At 49.9% G+C, this 19,895-nt stretch overlaps 1 protein-coding gene across 4 annotated transcripts in view; it reads right to left on the reverse strand.

Annotated features, from left to right (window-relative positions):
* Window positions 1-1,104: 1,104 nt before the first annotated feature.
* Window positions 1,105-19,895, reverse strand: part of TANC2 (tetratricopeptide repeat, ankyrin repeat and coiled-coil containing 2) — a 139,566-nt gene continuing 120,775 nt past the window's right edge. For 3 of the 4 annotated variants that reach the window (XM_061367916.1, XM_061367918.1, XM_061367917.1), the window contains 9 exons: window positions 17,259-17,392; window positions 16,752-16,875; window positions 11,985-12,160; window positions 11,123-11,255; window positions 10,553-10,582; window positions 9,569-9,660; window positions 8,012-8,158; window positions 5,858-5,958; window positions 1,105-4,271 (listed from right to left, as the gene is read on the reverse strand). In XM_061367916.1, the coding sequence (XP_061223900.1) occupies window positions 2,321-4,271; window positions 5,858-5,958; window positions 8,012-8,158; window positions 9,569-9,660; window positions 10,553-10,582; window positions 11,123-11,255; window positions 11,985-12,160; window positions 16,752-16,875; window positions 17,259-17,392 (2,888 nt within the window). In that variant the 3' untranslated portion in view covers window positions 1,105-2,320. The remainder of the gene's footprint in view (window positions 4,272-5,857; window positions 5,959-8,011; window positions 8,159-9,568; window positions 9,661-10,552; window positions 10,583-11,122; window positions 11,256-11,984; window positions 12,161-16,751; window positions 16,876-17,258; window positions 17,393-19,895) is intronic. The other variant, XM_061367914.1, reaches the window with a different exon arrangement.

The raw sequence follows: 19,895 nt of genomic DNA on the forward strand, positions 1-19,895 counted from the left end.
GGCTGAAGTTGGTTACCTTTTCCTTTCAAAGAAGCAACTAAAGGGAGGAAGCTACTCACTGGCTCAGAAAGCTGGAGGATGGGAGGCACTGAGCAAAGCGACTACTCCAGACCCACGGATAGGCACATCCTAGCTATAGGTGCACTGTGTGCAGAGAAGAAACGGGTTATTCCTTACAAAGCAGAACATGTTGCTTCAAAACAGAGAGGAAGGGAACAAAAAAGCCCATCACACCCCCTTTGCAAGGAGAGGAACAGTGCAAGGAGCTGCTTGTCCCCACAGCCACGGGGAGCCTGCCCTACCAAGGGGTCTCCAGTCTTACCCCCCTGCTCTACAGAGCCCTGCAAGGAAGCAAAGGTCAGCATTGGGATGCACCTCGAGAAAGAAAACAGCGACCTCAATCCAAATCCACTGGACAAATACCAAACAGCCCCAAAATCACCAAAGCCTATAGAGGAAACATCCCCTGCCCATGTCTGTGAGACACAAGGCTCTGTCACCCCAAGGTGTGCGCATCCCAGGCACAGGACAGCAGTGAGATGTGCTGCTCCACACACAGAAAGAAACCGAAATAGCCCCACTGAAGCCAGCTTGAAGAGTTTCAGACCAAGTCCTGAGCTGATGTGAATGGATGGAGCTGCATGGATGTGGTGCTGGGGATCTGCTCATTTACACCAGGCTGGACCCCACGGTTTGGTTCGAGAACTCTTGCAATCTATTCGCATAGCCCTTTGGAAACACCCCAACTCCTGCTCAGCACTGACATCACTCTCAAGAGCTGATATGAGGGAGGTTCAGCATCAGGCAACAGGCACTATTTTGCTTTAAAACAAGCTACAGTTATCGCTCTCCCCCCTCTTTCATCCCACCCTTCCCTCTCTGCAACTGAAAAGGCAGATTTCAAACCCACCAGCAGTCAATGAGTCTGTAAAGAGAGTTCCCCCCCCTCAAAAAAAAGTCAGAGAAAAATTGACAGATTATGGAAAATCCCATGAAAACGGATTATGGAACCGCTCCCCCTTTTCCCACCGTCCAATGGGATTTGCATTTGACTCAAAAAAAATAGGAAAACCAACCGAAACAAGTAGATCACATAAATAAATCATAAATAGCTCTCTTTTAACTCCAGCTCCTTAAAAAGGAGAATGTGGTCTCTACCACGTACAGGTATGGAACATGGCAACTGCTTTCCAAGGTTTTGGGAATGGATCTTGGAGTGCATCCCTCGCTACGGCACCGGTTCTCAGGAGATGCTGCCTGGGTGGGTTTGCAGGAGCCTTCCTGTCTTGGGAACCATCGTGCCACGGCATGCAGCCTCATCATCAAAGTAATACATAATAAAGCATTAAAATTTGCAATTTTCCTGCTCAAATCCCATTTTCTAAGAGAGATTTTTTTTTGTTTTTCCTTGCGAAACCCATCAAATGAAACCCCCACCATCAAACTGTCCCAGTGGAAACATGGTGCTGTGTGTGAGGTGCAGTCGTCTGCTCACCGAGTTAAGTGTTGCCATCCCAGCTCACGTGCAAGAGGTTTCTGGCCAAGTCCCTTGCTAATTACAAGGCCTACAAAGGGCTAACTTTAATCAACCAGTGCCTTTAAAATGCCCCAGAGCAAATCAGTGCGGAAGCACCCAGCAGGCAGACTGCAAAGCAGCAGAGCACAGCGTGATCCCACCCCTTCTGGCTGCTGCTGGATTAAAGAGTGCAGGAATCCACTGAATCCAATTCGGATTGAAATGCTCTACACCAGATGAAGCAGGATGGTGATTGTGCATAGCTACTCGGTGTTAAAATGCATCGTGCCCTTGCTTGCTGTGGGTAATTTGCTCTTTGAGGGGCAAAGAGTCAAATGACCTGGCTGACAATCCCAAGGATGCAGCCTTGGGAAAGGCTCCTGTGATCCCTGCACTGCTCCCGCTAGGAATGCCCATCAGAATTGAGTTAGAGCTCAGCAAGACAAAAGAAACCAACTTAAATTGAACACGATTGTCTCTTGGTTACCTCCCGCTGTGGAGGGGAGAGTCGGGGCCACCCCGCGCCACGCACTAAGGTATCCCAGCTGGAAACTTAGCTGGAATTGGGCAAACAATACTGGCTCGGCTGCTGTTGGCTTCACGGTCAGCTGGGGAACGAAAGGGCTGGAGCATGTGCATGGCTGTCTGACCACCACACACAGTACCGGAGAAACTTGGTCATGTAGCTACCAAAGAGAAATCATAATCATAATAATTATATAATAATAATAATAATATGCATGGAAATCAAGCTTGGAAGTGTGTGTGCTGAAAACATGAGGGTCTTACTCCAACAAGCGTCTTTCACACATTAGACTCCACAAATGGTCTCTTTGGTTTGATTGGGGATGTCTGCCCTTGCCTGGAGTCCCTGGAGAGCTGCCTGTACAGGTTGTCCTGGTAGGCCTGCGCCACAGGCAGCGTCCTTGCCACCTTGACGTCGGGATACGAGGAGGCTTGGGTGACTCTCTCCAGGAGGTCTCCCCGGGACCCATTGGCCAGCATCCCATGGGGGCTGTAATAGTCTTCCTCTAGCAAATGGCCATTCTGTGCATTGTTGGTTTTGTTATAAAAGGCAATGTTGCTGATTGAAGAAGGCGGGCTAAATGATTCTGGCTGGGGGAGATTGCCAGGAGACGTAGGACTAATGACAGTGTCCACTGATGACACAGCCCAGGTCCGGCTCTGCTGATGGAGATGGGGGTACTGCTGAGTCCGAGCGGTTTTATCTATGATTCCCATGAACGGCGTGGTCCGGGAACGGGCTGGCTCACTGGGATAACCCCCCTGAGTGGGAGAGACCGGTGAGAGTTCATCGCAAGACCTGTCGTAAGCTGGCTTGAGAGGAATCTCCATTTGCTGGATCGAAGCGGAAGGGCGGAAGTTGGGAGTCAGGTTGGACGTGGAGGAGATGCTATTGCTGGAGGGAGAGAAGCGGAGGCCAACGCTCTGAGAGTGGAGCAGGGGCCTTGGAGTCGGTGGGTGAGGCTTGATTTCACTGGGGTTAACGGTGATGGGTCTTCTTATGAGATGAGACACATCCGGAGAGCCCAGCTGGCTGGTGGGGAGGGGAGAACGTTCCAGGTCAAGCTTTGAGTGACATACTGGATAGTAGGAAGCGGACTGGCTTCGCCCTATCTGGGGCGTCTGGCTGTATCTCATCCCCCCCCTGTATGCTGAGGATGGTCTCTGTGGAAGGTCTTCTTTGGCCAGTCCTCCATGCTGGCAGATGGCTCCCGCGCTGAGGCTCGCCTGAACGTGCTGCACTGGTCTGCTGTCACCAACGATGCCCCCGATGGAGCCCTGGTAGACCAACCTGCTCTGGCTAACCCCCATTTCCCCTGACGACGACTGGTACTTGCTGGCCATCGAGTGGGCAACCTGGCTGTAAGCACCGGTTGGGATTACAGTACTGGAATGGACGGCTGAGCTGGGCTGGTTGCTCCTCACAATCTGTGCCTTGGCTGGCTGCAGCCTCAGCCCCTGCTGCGGCACGGCCACGGGGAGCTGGGGCATCTGGAAGGACCTCTGCGTCATCTTGGATAACGGAGACTTTGGTCTACCAGGGAGCTGGTTGACCCCGCTGGGCTCTTGCTGGTAACGAACAGGGGAACCAGACTGTGACCTGTAAACGCTCATGCTCTCTGCTGGGGGGCTGGCACGATACTGAGGACCTCTGCGAAGAGGAGAAGGTGGTGGGCTTTGATATTCCTTCCCTTGGCTTCCAACAGGCGGAGGGCTGAAGCGGTAAGAGGAGCCCTGGTGAGCAGGGGACGTGTGTGGAGGACTGGGTCTGTAATGCGAGTTTTGGTGCGTGGGAGACAGAGCAGGAGATGTGGACTGGTACCCTTGCCTGGTTGGTGAACCCACGGAGCTATTGGACCTGAAATCAAAGACCTGATGAGAGCCAAGGGGTGAGCCAGAAATATAGGCTGAGTCCCTGTGAGCCGGGGATGGGGGTGGGCTCTGGATGATGGGCAGCCCTTGGTTTGGTCTCGACTCTGTCTGCAAGCCAATGGAAACGTTTTCTACATCCTGCTCCAGGTACTCCTCCTCAAAGATGTCCTGCACAGAATAGAGCTCTTCGTGCTGGGCTTCAGGCTCAGGCTCCACGGGGAGCGGCGGCGGCTGCTGCTGCTGCTGCTGGACCTGCCTGCACTCCTCCTCCACCCGCATCAGCAGCCGCTGGATCTCCCGGTTGTTGGGACACAGCTTGATGGCCTCGTTCAGGTCCTCCAGGGCTGCTGAAAACTGCCTGCTTGACAAAGGGACAGAAAGGAGAACTGAATTATGCTGGATTTGAATGGAGCCCTTCTCAGAGGCTCCGGAGGGTTAAGAGGCTCACCCCTGGTACTGTCTGTGATTGCTACCACGTGCTGCGTGTCTCTAACTCTGCCTTAAGAGCCTCCCTTGGATTTAGTTTACCCAAACTGAAGGAAAACACTGCCAGCCACTCTGGAGAAGAGGAAGGGAACACAGTCCTGAGACAGCACAACCCAGACTGGCAAAACCTCCTTCTGCATTAAAGTGTGTGTTACAGGCTCATTACTTCTCACAGCACCACCATGAGCTTTGCTCCTGCGTTACAGCAAAGGGGAAACCAACACAGAGAGAACCAAGAGCCAAGCTCACCACTCCTGTCAACAAAAAGAGCTTTGATGGAGCTGCAACTGCTTACACCAGTGAAAATGGAACTTCTGCCTGATGCCAAGACCACACAGAGTCAGGGCTGGCTCTGGAGCTCAGGGGCTCTCAGGGTCAGTGCTTTAGGCAAGGCTTGGCTCTCCAATGCTGCAATGGATTTGGCTAACTTCATCCGAGTCAAGGAATGGGAGCCTGTGATTGCCCAGGGAAGCGTATGCAAGGGAAAGGCCAGCCTTTGAGGAGTAAAAGGGAGGTGGGGGTTCAAGAAAGGGAGTTGTCATTTACAGGGACACGGTTGGCTTTTGAGCAAAACCTTCCCTTTGAACAGGACTGTCATCTGGGAGGACAATCCCCATGCAAAAACTCCCCAGTGCCTCCCAACACCAGCCTAAGGTTCTGCACAGGCTCTTGAAATACAGGTGGAGGGAGGAAAAGCATCCTGCTCCCTGGATTGTGCAGACCTCCACTGGGAAATGCAGAAGAAAAGCCAAAGTGGTGACAAGTTCTGCTGGAGGGAGCTGGGGAGAAAACGATGCTTGTATGTGGGGAGGCTGCTATCATCTGGAAAGGAACCTGATTTTCATGGTTCCTTACAAGTGTTTTGGAAACAATGGAGAGGAAACCCATGAAAGGAAAGGCATTAGGGCAGTGTGCAAGGCTTAAACCCAAGATGTGTGCAATGACAGTGCCCTTGACCCCAGAACTCGAGACCCTAAATCAATGCTCATAAGGAATGGCATTGATGGGGTTTGAAATGAATCTAATCTCGCATCTTTTATCCTTCAGGGAGGGAATCTTCTGGGTTCCATCTGAGACACAGAGATCCCAGTGCTGCAGCTCTCTAGAAGCTGGTTGCTGTGGCTGACAGCTCCCTCGCTGGTGCAGCCACAGCAGAGCAGCAACTTCTGCCTTGCAGAAAGTGCTGTAGGACAGAGAGATTCACAGGTTTTAAGGGCAGAAGAGATCACTGCAATGACATAACACAGGTTGCAGGGTTGCCATGAGTCACATTTTGCTTTGAGTCCAAGTTGTGCTTGAACTAAAGTGTAGTTTTAACATCCAACTTTGGCACAAAGGCTTCCAGTGCATTGAGATGTTCAGCGTCCAGCTAAGAGACCCCTCTCCAAACATCTGCATTCAGCTGCCTCCAGGAACTGCCAAATGAGATCAGCCCCTTGCACTTGTCTCTCTCCTCACCTGCTGCTGCGTTTGGCCCTTGCTCTTGCATAGTAAGCTTCGTAAGATTTCGGTTTCAACTCCAGTGCTTTAGTAGCAAATTCCTCCGCCATTCCAAAATCCTGTCATTACAATAGGTGTGCAGGTAAGTAATTGAACAGATACAGAAATAAAGCTATATACAGTTTGGGAAGAAAACAAACTTCATACAGACATGTTTTGGTTTTCTTTCGCATGTACCGTGGAAGACTTGATGGAAAACTGGAAGTTTTCACATGGATCCCACATCATTTCCACCCAAAGAACTACAATGGCATGTCCAAAGCCCTCTTGTAATGCCGGATGCTGTCAGCACCCACAGAGGCCAGTGTGCCACTGGCTCTGTTCTCACTGATTGTGTCCTCAACAAGTGCATGCAATCCCTCTCCAACACCCTACAGTCTTGAGGAAACATCTGGTCTCGCAGAGGCTGGAATGTAATCTCATGAAGGACTTTTTTCCATAGTTGAAAGCAATAGGAAACCTTTCCCACGCCCTCTGCTTCCCACTCCACAGCGCACTTGACCTACTCCAAAGGGGCTGAATAAAACTGCACATGAAGGACGGGACTACAGCATCTCACTTGCTGCAAACACGATTTGCCTGGCAAAGGTCTCGTACCAGTGCCACCCGTTCCACTGTTCCTTAGCTCCCCCCTACACTCCACTTTGGAGACTAGTTTGGAGCGGGAAGGCAGAGGGTGATGGCATGGATGGAGACAGCTCTGGGTGCCCCTTGCCTTGCCCCACATGTTTCAGGTACCACTAAGCACAGCACTTGTGAAGGAGACCTCTTCCCAGCGGAGGGGCTTGCATTCCACAACCACTGCTTTGGATTGCTGACCTGGGCTATGACCTGAGCAGTTCTGGGAGAAAGGACCAAAGAACACTCCTGATCTGTTCAGAAACTCAGGAACTAAACTCTTGCTACCTGGACTCTGCCTGGGGAAGCTCATACTTCTGTTGGCACCTTCAGCAGCAGTTACTGAAGAGGTACTGCCTAATAGACTGGTAATGCAGTCAGAGGTATGTACCTTTATGTTCACATCGATAGATGCAAAAACTCCAGGAGCTATTACAACCTTCTGAAGTTTTCCATCACAAAACCTGGGATTCCCAACCAAAAATCCTGTTCTCACAGCATAGGTGGCTTGTTTACACAGAAGGTTCACACTTGTGCTACAAACTGTGCTGTTTGTTCACCAGCATTAAGATTTCACATCCATTGCTTTTCCTCTTTTCTCCCTCACAGCTTAAAGAAATGAAGGTGTCACAAACCCCTTCCCCTCCAGTGTAATCTCTGCTGGCTCGCAGACCACTTTTTGAGTCTATGGAGACTTCAAGCTTCTATAGAAGTGAAAGCCCCTGCATGCAGAGCAAGGAGGAGGTAGCACCCGTCTGCTGGAGGAACAGCCACGCTGCAGGAGCTGGTCGCTAGATGCTGCTGGATGGGAATGGGGAGAGTGACAGTGATGTGGCAGTTCTGGGAGCAGAAGGAGTGTGTGTGGGTGCTTCTGGATGAGTCAGTGCCCTGGGGAAGCACCAGCCCCCTAAGCATATGCTCCTTCATTTGAGATCAGCATTCAGAGGAGCACATTTCCTAGCTCCTCCTGGCCTAAAAAGCTGGAAAATGCCTCCCCCCCCCAGTGCACATCATCATCAAAAGGGAGCAATAAAAAATTCAAAAAGCTATAAACACAGCAATGAATTTTTAATCACCAGAAATACGTATTAAACCATCGCTTCTCTTGAATGAGAACATGTCAGTGCTCTGTGGAGGACAAGCAGGTTAACACAGAGGGGAGACCTCTGCGGTCAAAGCGCGATTACAGGATGGTCAAGTCTCTGTGTGCAGGCAGAGTCATAGAATGGTTTGGGTTGGAAAGGACCTTAACATCATCCAGTTCCAACCCCCTGCCATGGGCAGGGACACCTCACACTAGACCAGGTTGCCCAAGGCTCTGCCCAGCCTGCCAGGGATGAAACAGTTCCCACTTCTCTGGGCACCCTGTGCCAGTGCCTTAGCACCCTCACAGTAAAGAACTTCTTCCTTAGATCCAACCTGAACCTCCCCTGTCCAAGAAACCTGGCACCTTGGGATTAAGCACAAGAGGCCACAAAGAGGGAGAAGACTTACGTTCATTTTCCTTCGACATCGGGACAGGTTGAGCAGGAGCGAGACCTTCAGCTCACGGAAGGTTTTCAGGTCTTCTCCAAACCCTTCCCTTGGGAATTTTTTCAGGGCATACTGGTAGCGCTGGGCAGCCTCTTTCACTTTACCTTTCTAATAGAAGGAGAACATGTCAAAACACATCCTTGGGTTGAGTTGATTCCCTGCAGAGAACTCACTCACCAGGCCCATGAATGTCACAGTTAATGTGACTTCACTATTTAGCCCTTTTCTAGAAAGGAAAGCCAGAACATGGGAACATCTGACCTGGAAATGCAGATGCCTTGTGCAAATTGAGTTCTCCCAGTTGGTACAGACTTGGTCATGCTACAGTGGGAAACACAGCAGACATTGTGTTAACTTGATACAACCCCATCTGGTTTTTGGATTGCCTTTTGAGCTGTGGGATCAGTAATCCATTCCTGGAGAACACCCTGCACCCAAAGCTTAATAAGCACCAGGGAGGGTAAAGAATATGGGACTCTGGGTGTTGTTCCTTGGGGCTCAGCAAAGCCCCTGCAATAGCAAAGATAAAATGTTATGGCAGCAATGTGGCTCTAAAGTGAACAAATGGGTTGAAATTCATCTCCTTGGCCTTTAGATGTCTAAAAATCAGGTGTCTACACCTAAGCTTGTCAGCGGGGTTCCTTTTATAGTTATTGGGCCACGACAGTCACCTTCAAAGGGTGACTCATCTTTGCTATTTTGGGCACCTATTTTTGGGATGCCCTGGGGAGGGGTAGCCTTGGCAGCCAGGGTGAAGGGAAGAGGGCAAAATGGGATCTGGGGCACGTGCAGCTCACGGTGACCCAGACATACATTGTGCAGCTACGAACAGTAAGCTTTAAAACCCTGTAGACTCAGGTTTCTCAGCTGTATCGCATATCTCTGGCAGATAACTCCAGTTACAACGCCAGCTTTGCATATTTTCTGCTTCGCCCTTAGAGCCTAACAGTGACTCATTGTTGTACTTGCACATTTTATGTGTGTGTGTGCAAATCTCCAGGTTTTAAAGATCAGCTTAAAATAAACAGCAAAAAAGACACCACTCCAAGTGCACTGGTGGAACACCTCCCATGGGCTGAAGGACACAACAAAGCCATCTGCACCCTGACAATCTGTGTGCAAGGCAAAAAGTGGATCCCCGACTTCTGGGATCCACTGTGGTGGTGTGTGGTTCCACAGCAGTGAGCTTGCTAGGTAATGACAACACTGCCAGACCCGATGCAACGGCATCAACACTGAACAAACACTTGGGTTCTGGTGCTTTCAAAGAGGAAATGAAGCACTGGCTCAAGTCCAGGATGCAGAAAGACTTTGGCTTTGCTTCAGCTTTGTTACAGATTTGGGCAATCAAACCCCCCCCCTCGCCCCCCCCACCCTGCTAACCAAAACCAGTTTGCAACAGGAGGGATGCTGTGAGCAGTAGCTTTTACTTGCCATGGGTTAAGGCAGCAGCACTGCTCAGTCAAAACCTCCCACTGGCCGCATCTGTTCAGTTCTTTCCCAAAACACTCTCCTCACCTTATAAAACATGTCTCCCTCTTCCATCAGCTTGCTCAAGAGGATGATCATGATGTCTGGTTTGGAGGTTGCCATCGCCCATGTTGCTGGACCTGTAGTGTACAGGATGCATGATGGGTAAAAAACTCATACAATGCAAGGGTGGTAGGAAGCTGGGTGGAAAAAATATCCTGGGGTGGGAATTTCTGCTGGAGAGAACAACTTGGCATGGTCAAAGGGCTGAGTGCTCCAAATGATTGAGCTGACAATTCCTCTCGCACTTAAATGAACGTCATCCACATTACAATGGTTTTCCTTTGCAGTCATTAAGGCTAATCCCAATCACCACTCCCACAATGGTCTGGGAATGCTGGGAGCCATGTCCACAAGAGGGCAGTGCTGATTGTGGAACCAGCCGGGGCGGAGTTGGGGAAACAAAACATACTCAAAAGGAGAAATCAGAGTGGTTACATCAAAACGTTTCTAAACGAGAATCGTGGAAGTGCAGCGGGAAATCTGCAGCTGGGCTGGCGATAGGTGTTTAAGTGGGCTGTGATTTCCAGCTTCACAAGATGGGAAATACTAGAGTAGAAAACCCATTAAGGTGGGAAATATGACAAAGGGAAGGTCATGTCTAAGTGCTGCCGGTGCCGGAGCTGTCGCTTGGGCTGGGGCCACGCTGGCTCTGCCTGTGCAGAGCCAGTTGTTATCTCAAGGACTAATACTGGGAGGGAAAGGGTGACAAAAATCTGAGGATAACTCATTAGTGTGGGTGAAGAATAAGTCAATGATATTCTATAAGTAGATTCAGTACGTTTTGGGGGAAGGAAGTTAGTTTTTGAGTTCAAGTTATTCTCTGCAACAGTTATTAAAAAAATTATCTGAAGGTGAAGTAAATTAAAAGATTAGAGGTGTTGGGGATGCATGCAGGCTAAATCAAACAGGAGAAAGCAAGGCTGACAAAGCTATCAGATCGAAGCTGATGCTGACAGCAATGAGATATACCTCGTGGGCGACTCGGTAACGTCTGACAACCTTCAAAGAAAGGAGAAAACAAAAAGTTGTAGGAGAGAGGGGAGAAAAAAAATGTATGAAGGTGAAAAAAAAAGAAAAAGAAAGGAAACAAAAAGCAGCTGTGAGAGGCAGGCAGCAAAGAAGCCAATGCACCAGCAACATCCCCTTTCACAGGAAAACGTAACGTGAGCGGCTGTGTGGCGCAGTGCAGGTACCACTGAATCTGGAAGCATACACAGAGCGAGTGACCGCAGCAGCTCACAGCAATGCATGGACAGAGTACGTTTGCTGACTCAGACTAGTAAAGATAGAAAAAGCATTACCAGAGGAAGGACCTTGCCAAAGAAACAGTGGTTTATTGATTAACTTTGCTAGGTAATATGACAGCAAAACATATATATATATATCTCCCCCGTTTTAACCAAGAGAACAAGGCAGCCACCACTTGCCGGCTGCTTTCCGAGTCCAAAGCAGCAGTTGGGCTGAAGCTGCCTTGGTGTTGTATGTTCTAGGAAGCCAGCCCCACTGCTGGGAGCCACCAGATTGTCCCCTTGTCCCTACCTATCTTTGCTCCTTTCTTCAGGAGAGTGACGACGACCGAGGTGTTGCGGCACCCCACTGCCCTGTCGAGGGGGCGCATCCCGCTGTAGTCAACGTGCTCAATCATGGCCCCATGGTCCACCAGAAACTGAACCTGCAACAAGAGGCCCAATGGTCAGTTCACTGCTTGGGCTGAAACCAACCCTGGAGGGTCTGGGGTATATCAGACTCATGCGTTGCCCTCTGTGGAAGGGCCTGTGTGTATGGAAGGATGTAAGAATGTAAGCGCCTGCATGTAAGAAGGATATGGAAATGCTGGAGCAAGTCCAGAGGAGATCATGAGGATGCTCAGGGGCTGGAGCACCTCCCATGTGAAGACAGGCTGAGAAAACTGGGGCTGTTCATCCTGGAGAAGAGAAGCTGCGTGGAGACCTCAGAGCAGCTTCCAGTGTCTGAAGGGGGCCTGAAAGGATGGTGGGGAGGGACTCTTCATCAGGAACTGTAGCAATAGGACAAGGGGTGATGGGGTCAACCTTAAATAGGGAAAGTTCAGGTTGGATACAGGGAAGAAGTTCTTCCCTGTGAGGGTGCTGAGGCGCTGGCACAGGGTGCCCAGAGAAGCTGTGGCTGCCCCATCCCTGCCAGCGTTCAAGGCCAGGTTGGACACAGGGGCTTGGAGCAAGCTGCCCAGTGGAAGGGGTCCCTGCCCGTGGCAGGGGTTGGAACTGGAGGAGCTTTAAGGTCCCTTCCAACCCAAACCATTCTGTGACTGTATGATTCTATGGAGAGCCATGACTCCATACACTTATTGCTATATCAAGCTGAACCGTACCATTTTGGGGCTTCTACACCAACTGCCTGTTGTCTTCTGCACGTTACTTACCACCTCTGCATCGCCGTAGAACGCTGCCAGGTCCAGGGGAGTGCGTCCGTTCTTATCTGCATGGTCAGTGGCAGCTCCATTCTCCACCAGAGACCGCACCACGGAGAGATGTCCCTTCAGACAAGCCCAGCTGAGGGCTGTCAAACCCTCCTTGTCCATCAGAGAAATAGAAGCACCTGGAAGAAGAAGAGAAGCTGTGGCTGCCCCATCCCTGGCAGTGTTCAAGGCCAGGTTGGAAGGTGCTTGGAGCACCCTGCTCTAGTGGAAGGTGTCCCTGCCCATGGCAAGCAGCTGGAGCTGGATGAGCTTTAAAGTCCTTTCCAACCCAAACCAGTCTGGGATACTATGGAAGAACAAGCATTAGTTCACTTGAACTCTCTGTTGTTGAGCATCCACTTAGTGATGACAGCTTATTCTTACAGAGCTCTGTACAACATTATTAATCATTTTATTGCAGATCTCCCCTCCACAGCAACTGCAAATGCACTGAGAGAAGCTGTGGAAAATGAGTTTATTCACACCCAACTGCAAACTTTTTCACACCTAGCTCTGTAGGCTTTGCTGGCAAACATCTCCTGAGCAGCAGGGAGGGTTTGACATCCCTCAGCTGAGACATCAAGCTTTCTTTTTCACTGGTTATTTCTTATCAAACCCCATTCCAGCTCGTGTGAGTCAGAGATGAAGGCCGTTTTGCTGTTTCAGCGGGTCATGGTATACCAAGGGGAACCAAGTCAATCCAGCTCAGTTCTCCTATAAAAAGCACGTATTTTCCCCACCTCACTCCCCTCCCCTTTACCCAAATTGACACAATTTCCAGCAGCATTTCTCCCTGAACTTTACCCAATATAAATACAACGCTGTGGGATAAACTGCTGCCAACTGCAAGCCAAGGAGAGCGGGACTTGACATTTTCTTGGATGAAGAACTGGGCGCTGCCATACCAACGGGTCAGTGTTGCTTCATACAGCATATGGAAACGCATCTGAGATCTGAACAGCAGCATGAAGTGAACACTCCTCTTCATGGCATGAAGACAGCTCCCGTTGCCATGGCACAGGCAGGGCTCTGGCTCTCAAGCATGCAGAAGAGATCCATACAAGCTCTGCTCCTCCGAGGGATTGCGAATACCTGCAGGATGCTCCTGCCAGGGGGCTGGGCTGAATTGCTGCTGCAGTGTTTTAATCCTGTAGATAAAGTCTAAACCACCCAGCATGAGACCTTCCCTGACTCCAGAACGCTCAGCAAGTGGGGGAGTGATGTGAATTGCCTGAACCTTCCTGTTCATGGGAGCTGCCATAGCCCCCAGTTCGCACCCGTCGCCCCGCTGACAGCAAGCTGACAGGTCCTCCCTCCTGCACAGCTCCGTGTTGTGGAGGAGCACGACACAGGAGCAGTTGCTTGGGAAATGTTCTGAAACCTCCCCCCAGAGCTCCCAGCACCATTGCAGCATCCTGCTCATTGCATGCCTCCCAATGGAGGTGGGAAATGACACTGGGACAATGCAGTGTGACACAGAGGGGCACTGGCCCCAGGGTACAGGCTACGGGATGACAATGTGACACTGTGAAAGTGGTGAAGTGCTGGCACAGGGTGCCCAGAGAAGCTGTGGCTGCCCCATCCCTGGCAGTGCTCAACGCCAGGTTGGACACAGGGGCTTGGAGCAAGCTGCTCTAGTGGAAGGTGTCCCTGCCCATGGCAGGGGCTGGAGGAGCTTTAAGGTCCCTTCAACACAAACTATTCAATGATTCTGTAACATAAACACCTGAATTCTTGCCAGCCTTCTCCCACATTGCCCACACTGCACCCAGGAACCCTTCTGAAGCTCTGTGAAAGCTCCTTAACCCCCCAAGGCCAACTTTGGCTCAGCAAAGCAGGATAAAACCTCATTTCATTCCTTATTTGTACCAGCTGTTTTCTTGCCATCAAACTGTCAAAGTCTTCTGCGTTTTCCCTCTGACTCTCCTGGAGCAGGTAAGACAGCTCCTGCAATAAGAGGGCAGGCTGGAAAGCCACAACATCACTTGACCTTCCCACTCTTTTCCCAGTCCAGTGGATGAGATGCACCATTACACGTTGTGGCATGCACAGACTTGAGGGTATCACTGCAGCAATACAAGCTGATGGTCTAAGTGAGTGGACAAAGAGAAATGACAAAAGACTCCTCCAAGGCAGCCCGGGCATGAGCTCCAGATGCTGCCGTGGCTCCCAGCAGAACCACTGCTTGACCCTGAAGGCATCTTCTGCTCCTTCAGGGATCTCTGACTTACTTAGCATTAAGGCAGTCAGACAGGAAACAAATGGATGGTTTTGAGGGCAAGAGGCTTAAGGTGACCTCATGGGATTGATCCCTGCTGCAGTGGGAAACATTTGTCTGGGTAAAGCTTGCTTCTGAGAAGGGCTGAGCTGCTTCCCTAAGAAAATGAACTGGCTAAATGCAAGAGCGTCAGAGGCACAAGGCAGCCAGCAAGGAGCAGCATTCACATGTACCACATACGCCAAGGCAGCAAAAACATCAAGGGACTGATTCTTGCAGGAAAATGAGATTCAGAATCAAGCTCTCTCCACATGGAATGGGCATCGGGAATTATTTAGCTTTGTGAAAGGGCTGGAGCAGCTCTGCTCTGGAGCCAGGCTGAGAGAGCTGGGCTGGGGCAGCCTGGAGAAGAGAAGGCTCCTGAAGGGGAGACCTTAGAGCAGCTCCAGTGCCTAAAGGGGCTGCAGGAAACCTGGAGAGGGGCTTGGGACAAGGGATGTAGGGACAGGCCAAGGGGAATGGCTTGAACCTGCCCGAGGGGAGACTGAGCTGAGCTCTTAGGCAGAAGCTCTTCCCTGTGAGGGTGCTGAGGCGCTGGCACAGGGTGCCCAGAGAAGCTGTGGCTGCCCCATCCCTGGCAGTGCTCAAGGCCAGGTTGGACACAGGGGCTTGGAGCAAGCTGCTCCAGTGGAAGGGGTCCCTGCCTGTGGCAGGGGTTGGAGCTGGAAGAGCTTTAAGCTCCCTTCAACCCAAACCATTCCATGATTGTGTACCACAGATCCATGTAAGTATGAGCCTTAGCAGAGCTGCTGCCAGGGAAGTTTAACTCCCTGTTCTCACGTGCCTTACTGCTGGGTGCTCAGTGAGAGCAGCAGGTACCTCTCAAAATCTGGATTTCAAATTGATTGATGATTGCAACTCTGTTAATAAAAAGTGTTTACAAACGCTGCCTGTGTTAATCAAGTGCAGCCAAATTAGATTTGCTTTGCAACACACTAATTAATGCTTATGGCTTATGATTCACACGCTTTGATTTTAATGAAACACTGAATGGGATCGTCAAAGGCCTTTTAATTAAAATACATCATCTATCACTGTACTCTGCCCAGGCCTGTGCTAACTTTTCAGGACCACGTGTTATAACATATTTAGGGGACTTTATGAAGCTATTTCGAAGAATGGACCTTTTAAAGTAAAAAAGATGGTTTTCTTTTGACTTCTTGGGTTCTCAGTGTCTGAAGCCCCAGGGAAGCATTATGAACGTCAGAAAAGATTTAACTGAATCAGTTCCTAAGAAACTCCTGCCTCAAAGTGATCTTTGTCACATCCCTATGCAGGTTACAGGCATCCCTATGCAGGGGACAGCAAGGATCCCACTGGCCTGGGGCTCAGGACAGAGAATGAGAAGCTTGTTCTTGGAAGCCTGGCAGTTTTACAGTGAAGAAAGGCTCTTACAACTACCAGGTAGCCAAAAATTAATGGAAAATTACCTGAACAAACAAAAACCTCCCATAGGTTATTTGTCAAAAAAAGGGGAAAAAAGAACCTCTATGGCACTACAGAAATACAGAACAATCATGTTCACAGGCTGGAGGCAGTGCGCTGCTCTGACTCACCTCAAATATGCACAGCAGAAATGAGTAAAACTGAAACATGTTCCTGTTGGCTGAGTAACTCCTCCTGGAGGAGAGTTATTACAGTGAAAGTACTCAACAAAATGACTGTGTGAGTGCAAAGCTGGAGAGCAGACTATCTTCAAACGAGTTCTATCTCATTTTCAGTAAATACATTAAATCTTTGACTGTGTCAGGGTCTTCCCCTCCTGCTGATGTTGGTGTCAAAGACATGGGCAATAATATTAGCACTAAAACTGGACGTGTTAAAACACATCCCAAGCTCTGGCTCTGTCCTTGAGTCTTGCCTGCCTGTTCCATGGTGATGCTGACACTTCAGTCACAGAATCATAGAACCGTTTGGGTTGGAAAGGACCTTAAGACCATCCAGCTCCAACCCCTGCCATGGGCAGGGACCCCTTCCACTGGAGCAGCTTGCTCCAAGCCCCTGTGTCCAACCTGGCCTTGAGCACTGCCAGGGATGGGGCAGCCATAGCTTCTCTGGGCGCCCTGTGCCAGCGCCTCAGCACCCTCACAGGGAAGAGCTTCCTTATATTTAACCTGAACTTCCCCTGTTTAATCACATCACTTACTGACTGGGGAAAGCTCCAATCATGGTTCAAGGGCATACTCTTAATACACAAGGCACCAACGTTATCTTACTCCTAACTCAACTGTGTGGTTTTGAGGCTGTGAGCACCAAACACAGACGACAAAAGGCACCACATTAACACTCAGACTGTTCTAGTCTTGCTCTCCAATAAGTTGGATTCCGTGCTGAGAACATCTCCCACTGCCCCATCCACCACCCTGACGTTACAAACTCCAGCTGTGCAGAACACAGTGTGGTGGGACTCGCCAGGGCCAGTCTCCAAGACCCTTCCAAGCACATGCTCTAACCTTGTGCAAGCAGAAACTCCACTGTGCTCAGATGTCCCTCAGATGCAGCCATCATCAGCGGTGTCCGGCCCTGCTTGTCTGCCATGTTCACATCGGAGCCGTGCGTGAGCAAGAGATCTACAATCTGCAATACATGAAGGGAGAACACATTTTTTATGTAGAGACCAAGCTGGAGCCAAGAAAGAGCAGAGCTCTTGCCTTGAAAACTCATCCCACCAAGGCATGGTGCCCTCTGGCATTACTGCTGGGATACAGGAAGAGCAACAGAGATATAGACAGGAAAAATGACCTCTTAAGTCAAGAGCACCCTATTTGCTTCCCAAATGGTGAGATAACACAAGACTTAAGGTGCTCAGGGTGTTTGAAGCATCAGTATCACTTCTTCTCACTCCCATCAGTTTCCAGAACAGTTTGGGCTTGCCTTCTCCACCCATATTTCAGCAAGACAGAAGGGATGCCCTGACCCAACGTTTTAGACCATCCTGCTAGTGCAAGGAACCCACTCACCTGCCAGTGGCCCTGTCTGACAGCGCTGAAGAGCGGAACGACCCCGCGGCGGTTGGGCTGTGCCACAGCAGCTCCCTGCTCCAGGAGGAGCCGGCACACATCCAGCTTCCCTCGCCCGGCTGCCGCCGTCAGAGCTGCAGGACAGAGAGAAGCAATGAAGGGAAAGGGCCATGCTCACCACAGGGGGGTTTCCTACCTGGAGGGATGTCCTTCTGCTGGGTGCCGAAGGGATGGTGCCTGAAATGCCAAACGTATCTCACAACAGGCAAAATGAACACAGAAAATCATGGAATATCAGGCTGGTTTAGGGTTAGAAGAGATCTTAAAGCTCATCCAGTTCCAACCCCCCTGCCACGGGCAGGGCCACCTTCCACTGGAGCAGCTTGCTCAAAGCCCCATCCAACCTGGCCTTGAACACTTACAGAATCATAGAATCGGTTGGATCAGTACAGTTCGAGCTCTTGTCAGTTTAGTTTACTTCAAAGGTTAACTCTTCCAAGAAAAGATCTCATAATGTCATGGAAAGAGGCTGAGGGGGACAATCAGCTTTTACTATGTTCTTTAAGACACAGTGAAACTGGGAACCACAATGCAGAGCCTTGTCTCATGAAACCTCCACCATCTCCCCCTGTGTCTCCTGCAGGTTTCCCCACAGGAAAAGCCACAGGTTACAAGATTGAGTGTGTTTTAGTAGGGACACATGTCCAGAGAAATAAGAGGTCTTTAGGTACACACTGCCTCGACAAGATCTTCTGCAACCTGCCGTTGATTCATCCCACCATGACTACAAGAGAGCCAGTGAGGGATGAACCTGGAGGCACTGCCAGATCACTGCCAGCCACTGGATGTCAGGCAGATTTGTGGCTTTTCTCTGCCCAAACAAGCAGAGAGCAGCATAATTCACCCACAAGGGTCCTTGTGTAAATCCAAATCCATCTCTCATTTCCAGCATTACAGATGCTCACAGTTTTACAGGTGGGTAGAGCTTTAGAGCTCTTCCCTTGACAAAATGCACTGTTAACTCCAAGTATGGTTGGGTTAGAAAAGACACATTCCATCTGAAAATAGTTCCAAGTGCAGGACCTGCTTTTGACTCATTTTTGGTATTAATTTTAGACTTTTCAGTTCCTCCCCTCCTCTCCCTAACTTTATGTGCACTTGAGCACAGCTCCTCTGCCTCGATGCTCTGCTGCTTCTCGTAGGAGTTGGAGCAGAAGGTGGGAGTCTATTTCGAACTGACGTAGCTTGTTTTTCCTCTGAAGTACAGTGCTGTGGGATGGCTGATTACGAGGTGTTGATGGGTTTCCAACTGCAACACTGTTCACGTTGGGGAATTTAACTAATTCTCTATTCTGTTCCAGATTATGGTGGAGTTTGCTTCTCTTGGGGTTGAGAGATAGCAAGAGTTAAAAGGAGAAGTCATCTCGCTGCCACAAGTAGAACATGCTGCAAAATCTATAATCAGATCCATGTGGGTTTTAAACGTAAGCTACAAATATAGAAGGAGGATGGTGTCTAATGTGCACGGCAAAGCGATTGGTATGCAGGGCTCTGGGGTTCTATTTCTAAAGCTGCCTGCACTTGAGCTGTTGCAGGTTAATTTGAGGTATCTCACGTCAAAATGACTTAGGTTTGCAACAATGAAATGACTGTAAATCACCAAAGTGTTTGGTGTTCACCAGGAAATGGAAAACACTAGTGGAACAGGATGGTTTGATCCATGGGCATATCCTTCTTCACTCTGCCTTACAATCCACTTGACCAGGACTGATGTCTTTTTGCTGCTGTGCTTCTCAGTGTTAAAGCAATCAGTGAGGGTACACAGCTCCAGCCTTTCCTTTGCAGCTCCAACTCAAGGGAAGCTCAAAAGCCTCTGTGCTACTCAGCCTTCAGCCCTTGACTTCAGGAAGGTTCCATGCTTATGACCTGGCTTTGCTGCCTGCTGCTGAGAGGAAGCTCTCCAAGCTCGTCTTGTGCCATGTGCAGATATCCTCAGACACGGAGGAGCAATGAGGGGTCGAAGGAGGGAGTTCAGTCCAACTGGACCCCAAGAGACCACATCACTGAGGTGCATTCAGACTTCATTCAATGCCTGTGCTTTGAACAGATGGTTGGACTAGATAACCCCTGTGGTCCCTCCAACTGTACTTGTACCCTGCACCTCCAGCCTCCTAACCAAAGCAACTTTGACACCTCCGAACTCCAACTCCATTGCTTGTCACTTCAATCCCATGCTGGTGTCCAATGGTCAGCACTATCCAGAGGCTGGTATCCAACTGTCCAAGCCCAAAAGCTCGAACAAACTGCTTCAGGAAAAGATTCTAGAAGGACCTGCTCATTTAAGCCTTTTAGCACTCCTTATTGAGCATGGCCAATTTCAAGTCATCTCTTAGAAGACTTACCAGCCTGTTTCTGATACCACCAATGGCCATTCAACAGCCATTGGTCTCCAAAACCTGTGTGTTGAAGAGACTGGAAAAGCCAAGGAAAGGTAATGGGAGAAATGAGAGAAATGGTTTTGTTTGAAGTTTTACTGTTTGCCAGAGAGCTCCTGTGGCCCAGCATAAACAAGATGAGTCCACCAAAACCAGCCAAGGAGCAGCGACTGGGATCTTGGGCTGGAAAACAGGAACGTTC

Source organism: Neopsephotus bourkii, unplaced genomic scaffold, assembly GCF_033783945.1.
Source record: "Neopsephotus bourkii isolate Nb327-2 ecotype Australia unplaced genomic scaffold, CSIRO-AGI_Nbou_v1 NB_1400, whole genome shotgun sequence".
Lineage (NCBI taxonomy): Eukaryota > Metazoa > Chordata > Aves > Psittaciformes > Psittacidae > Neopsephotus > Neopsephotus bourkii.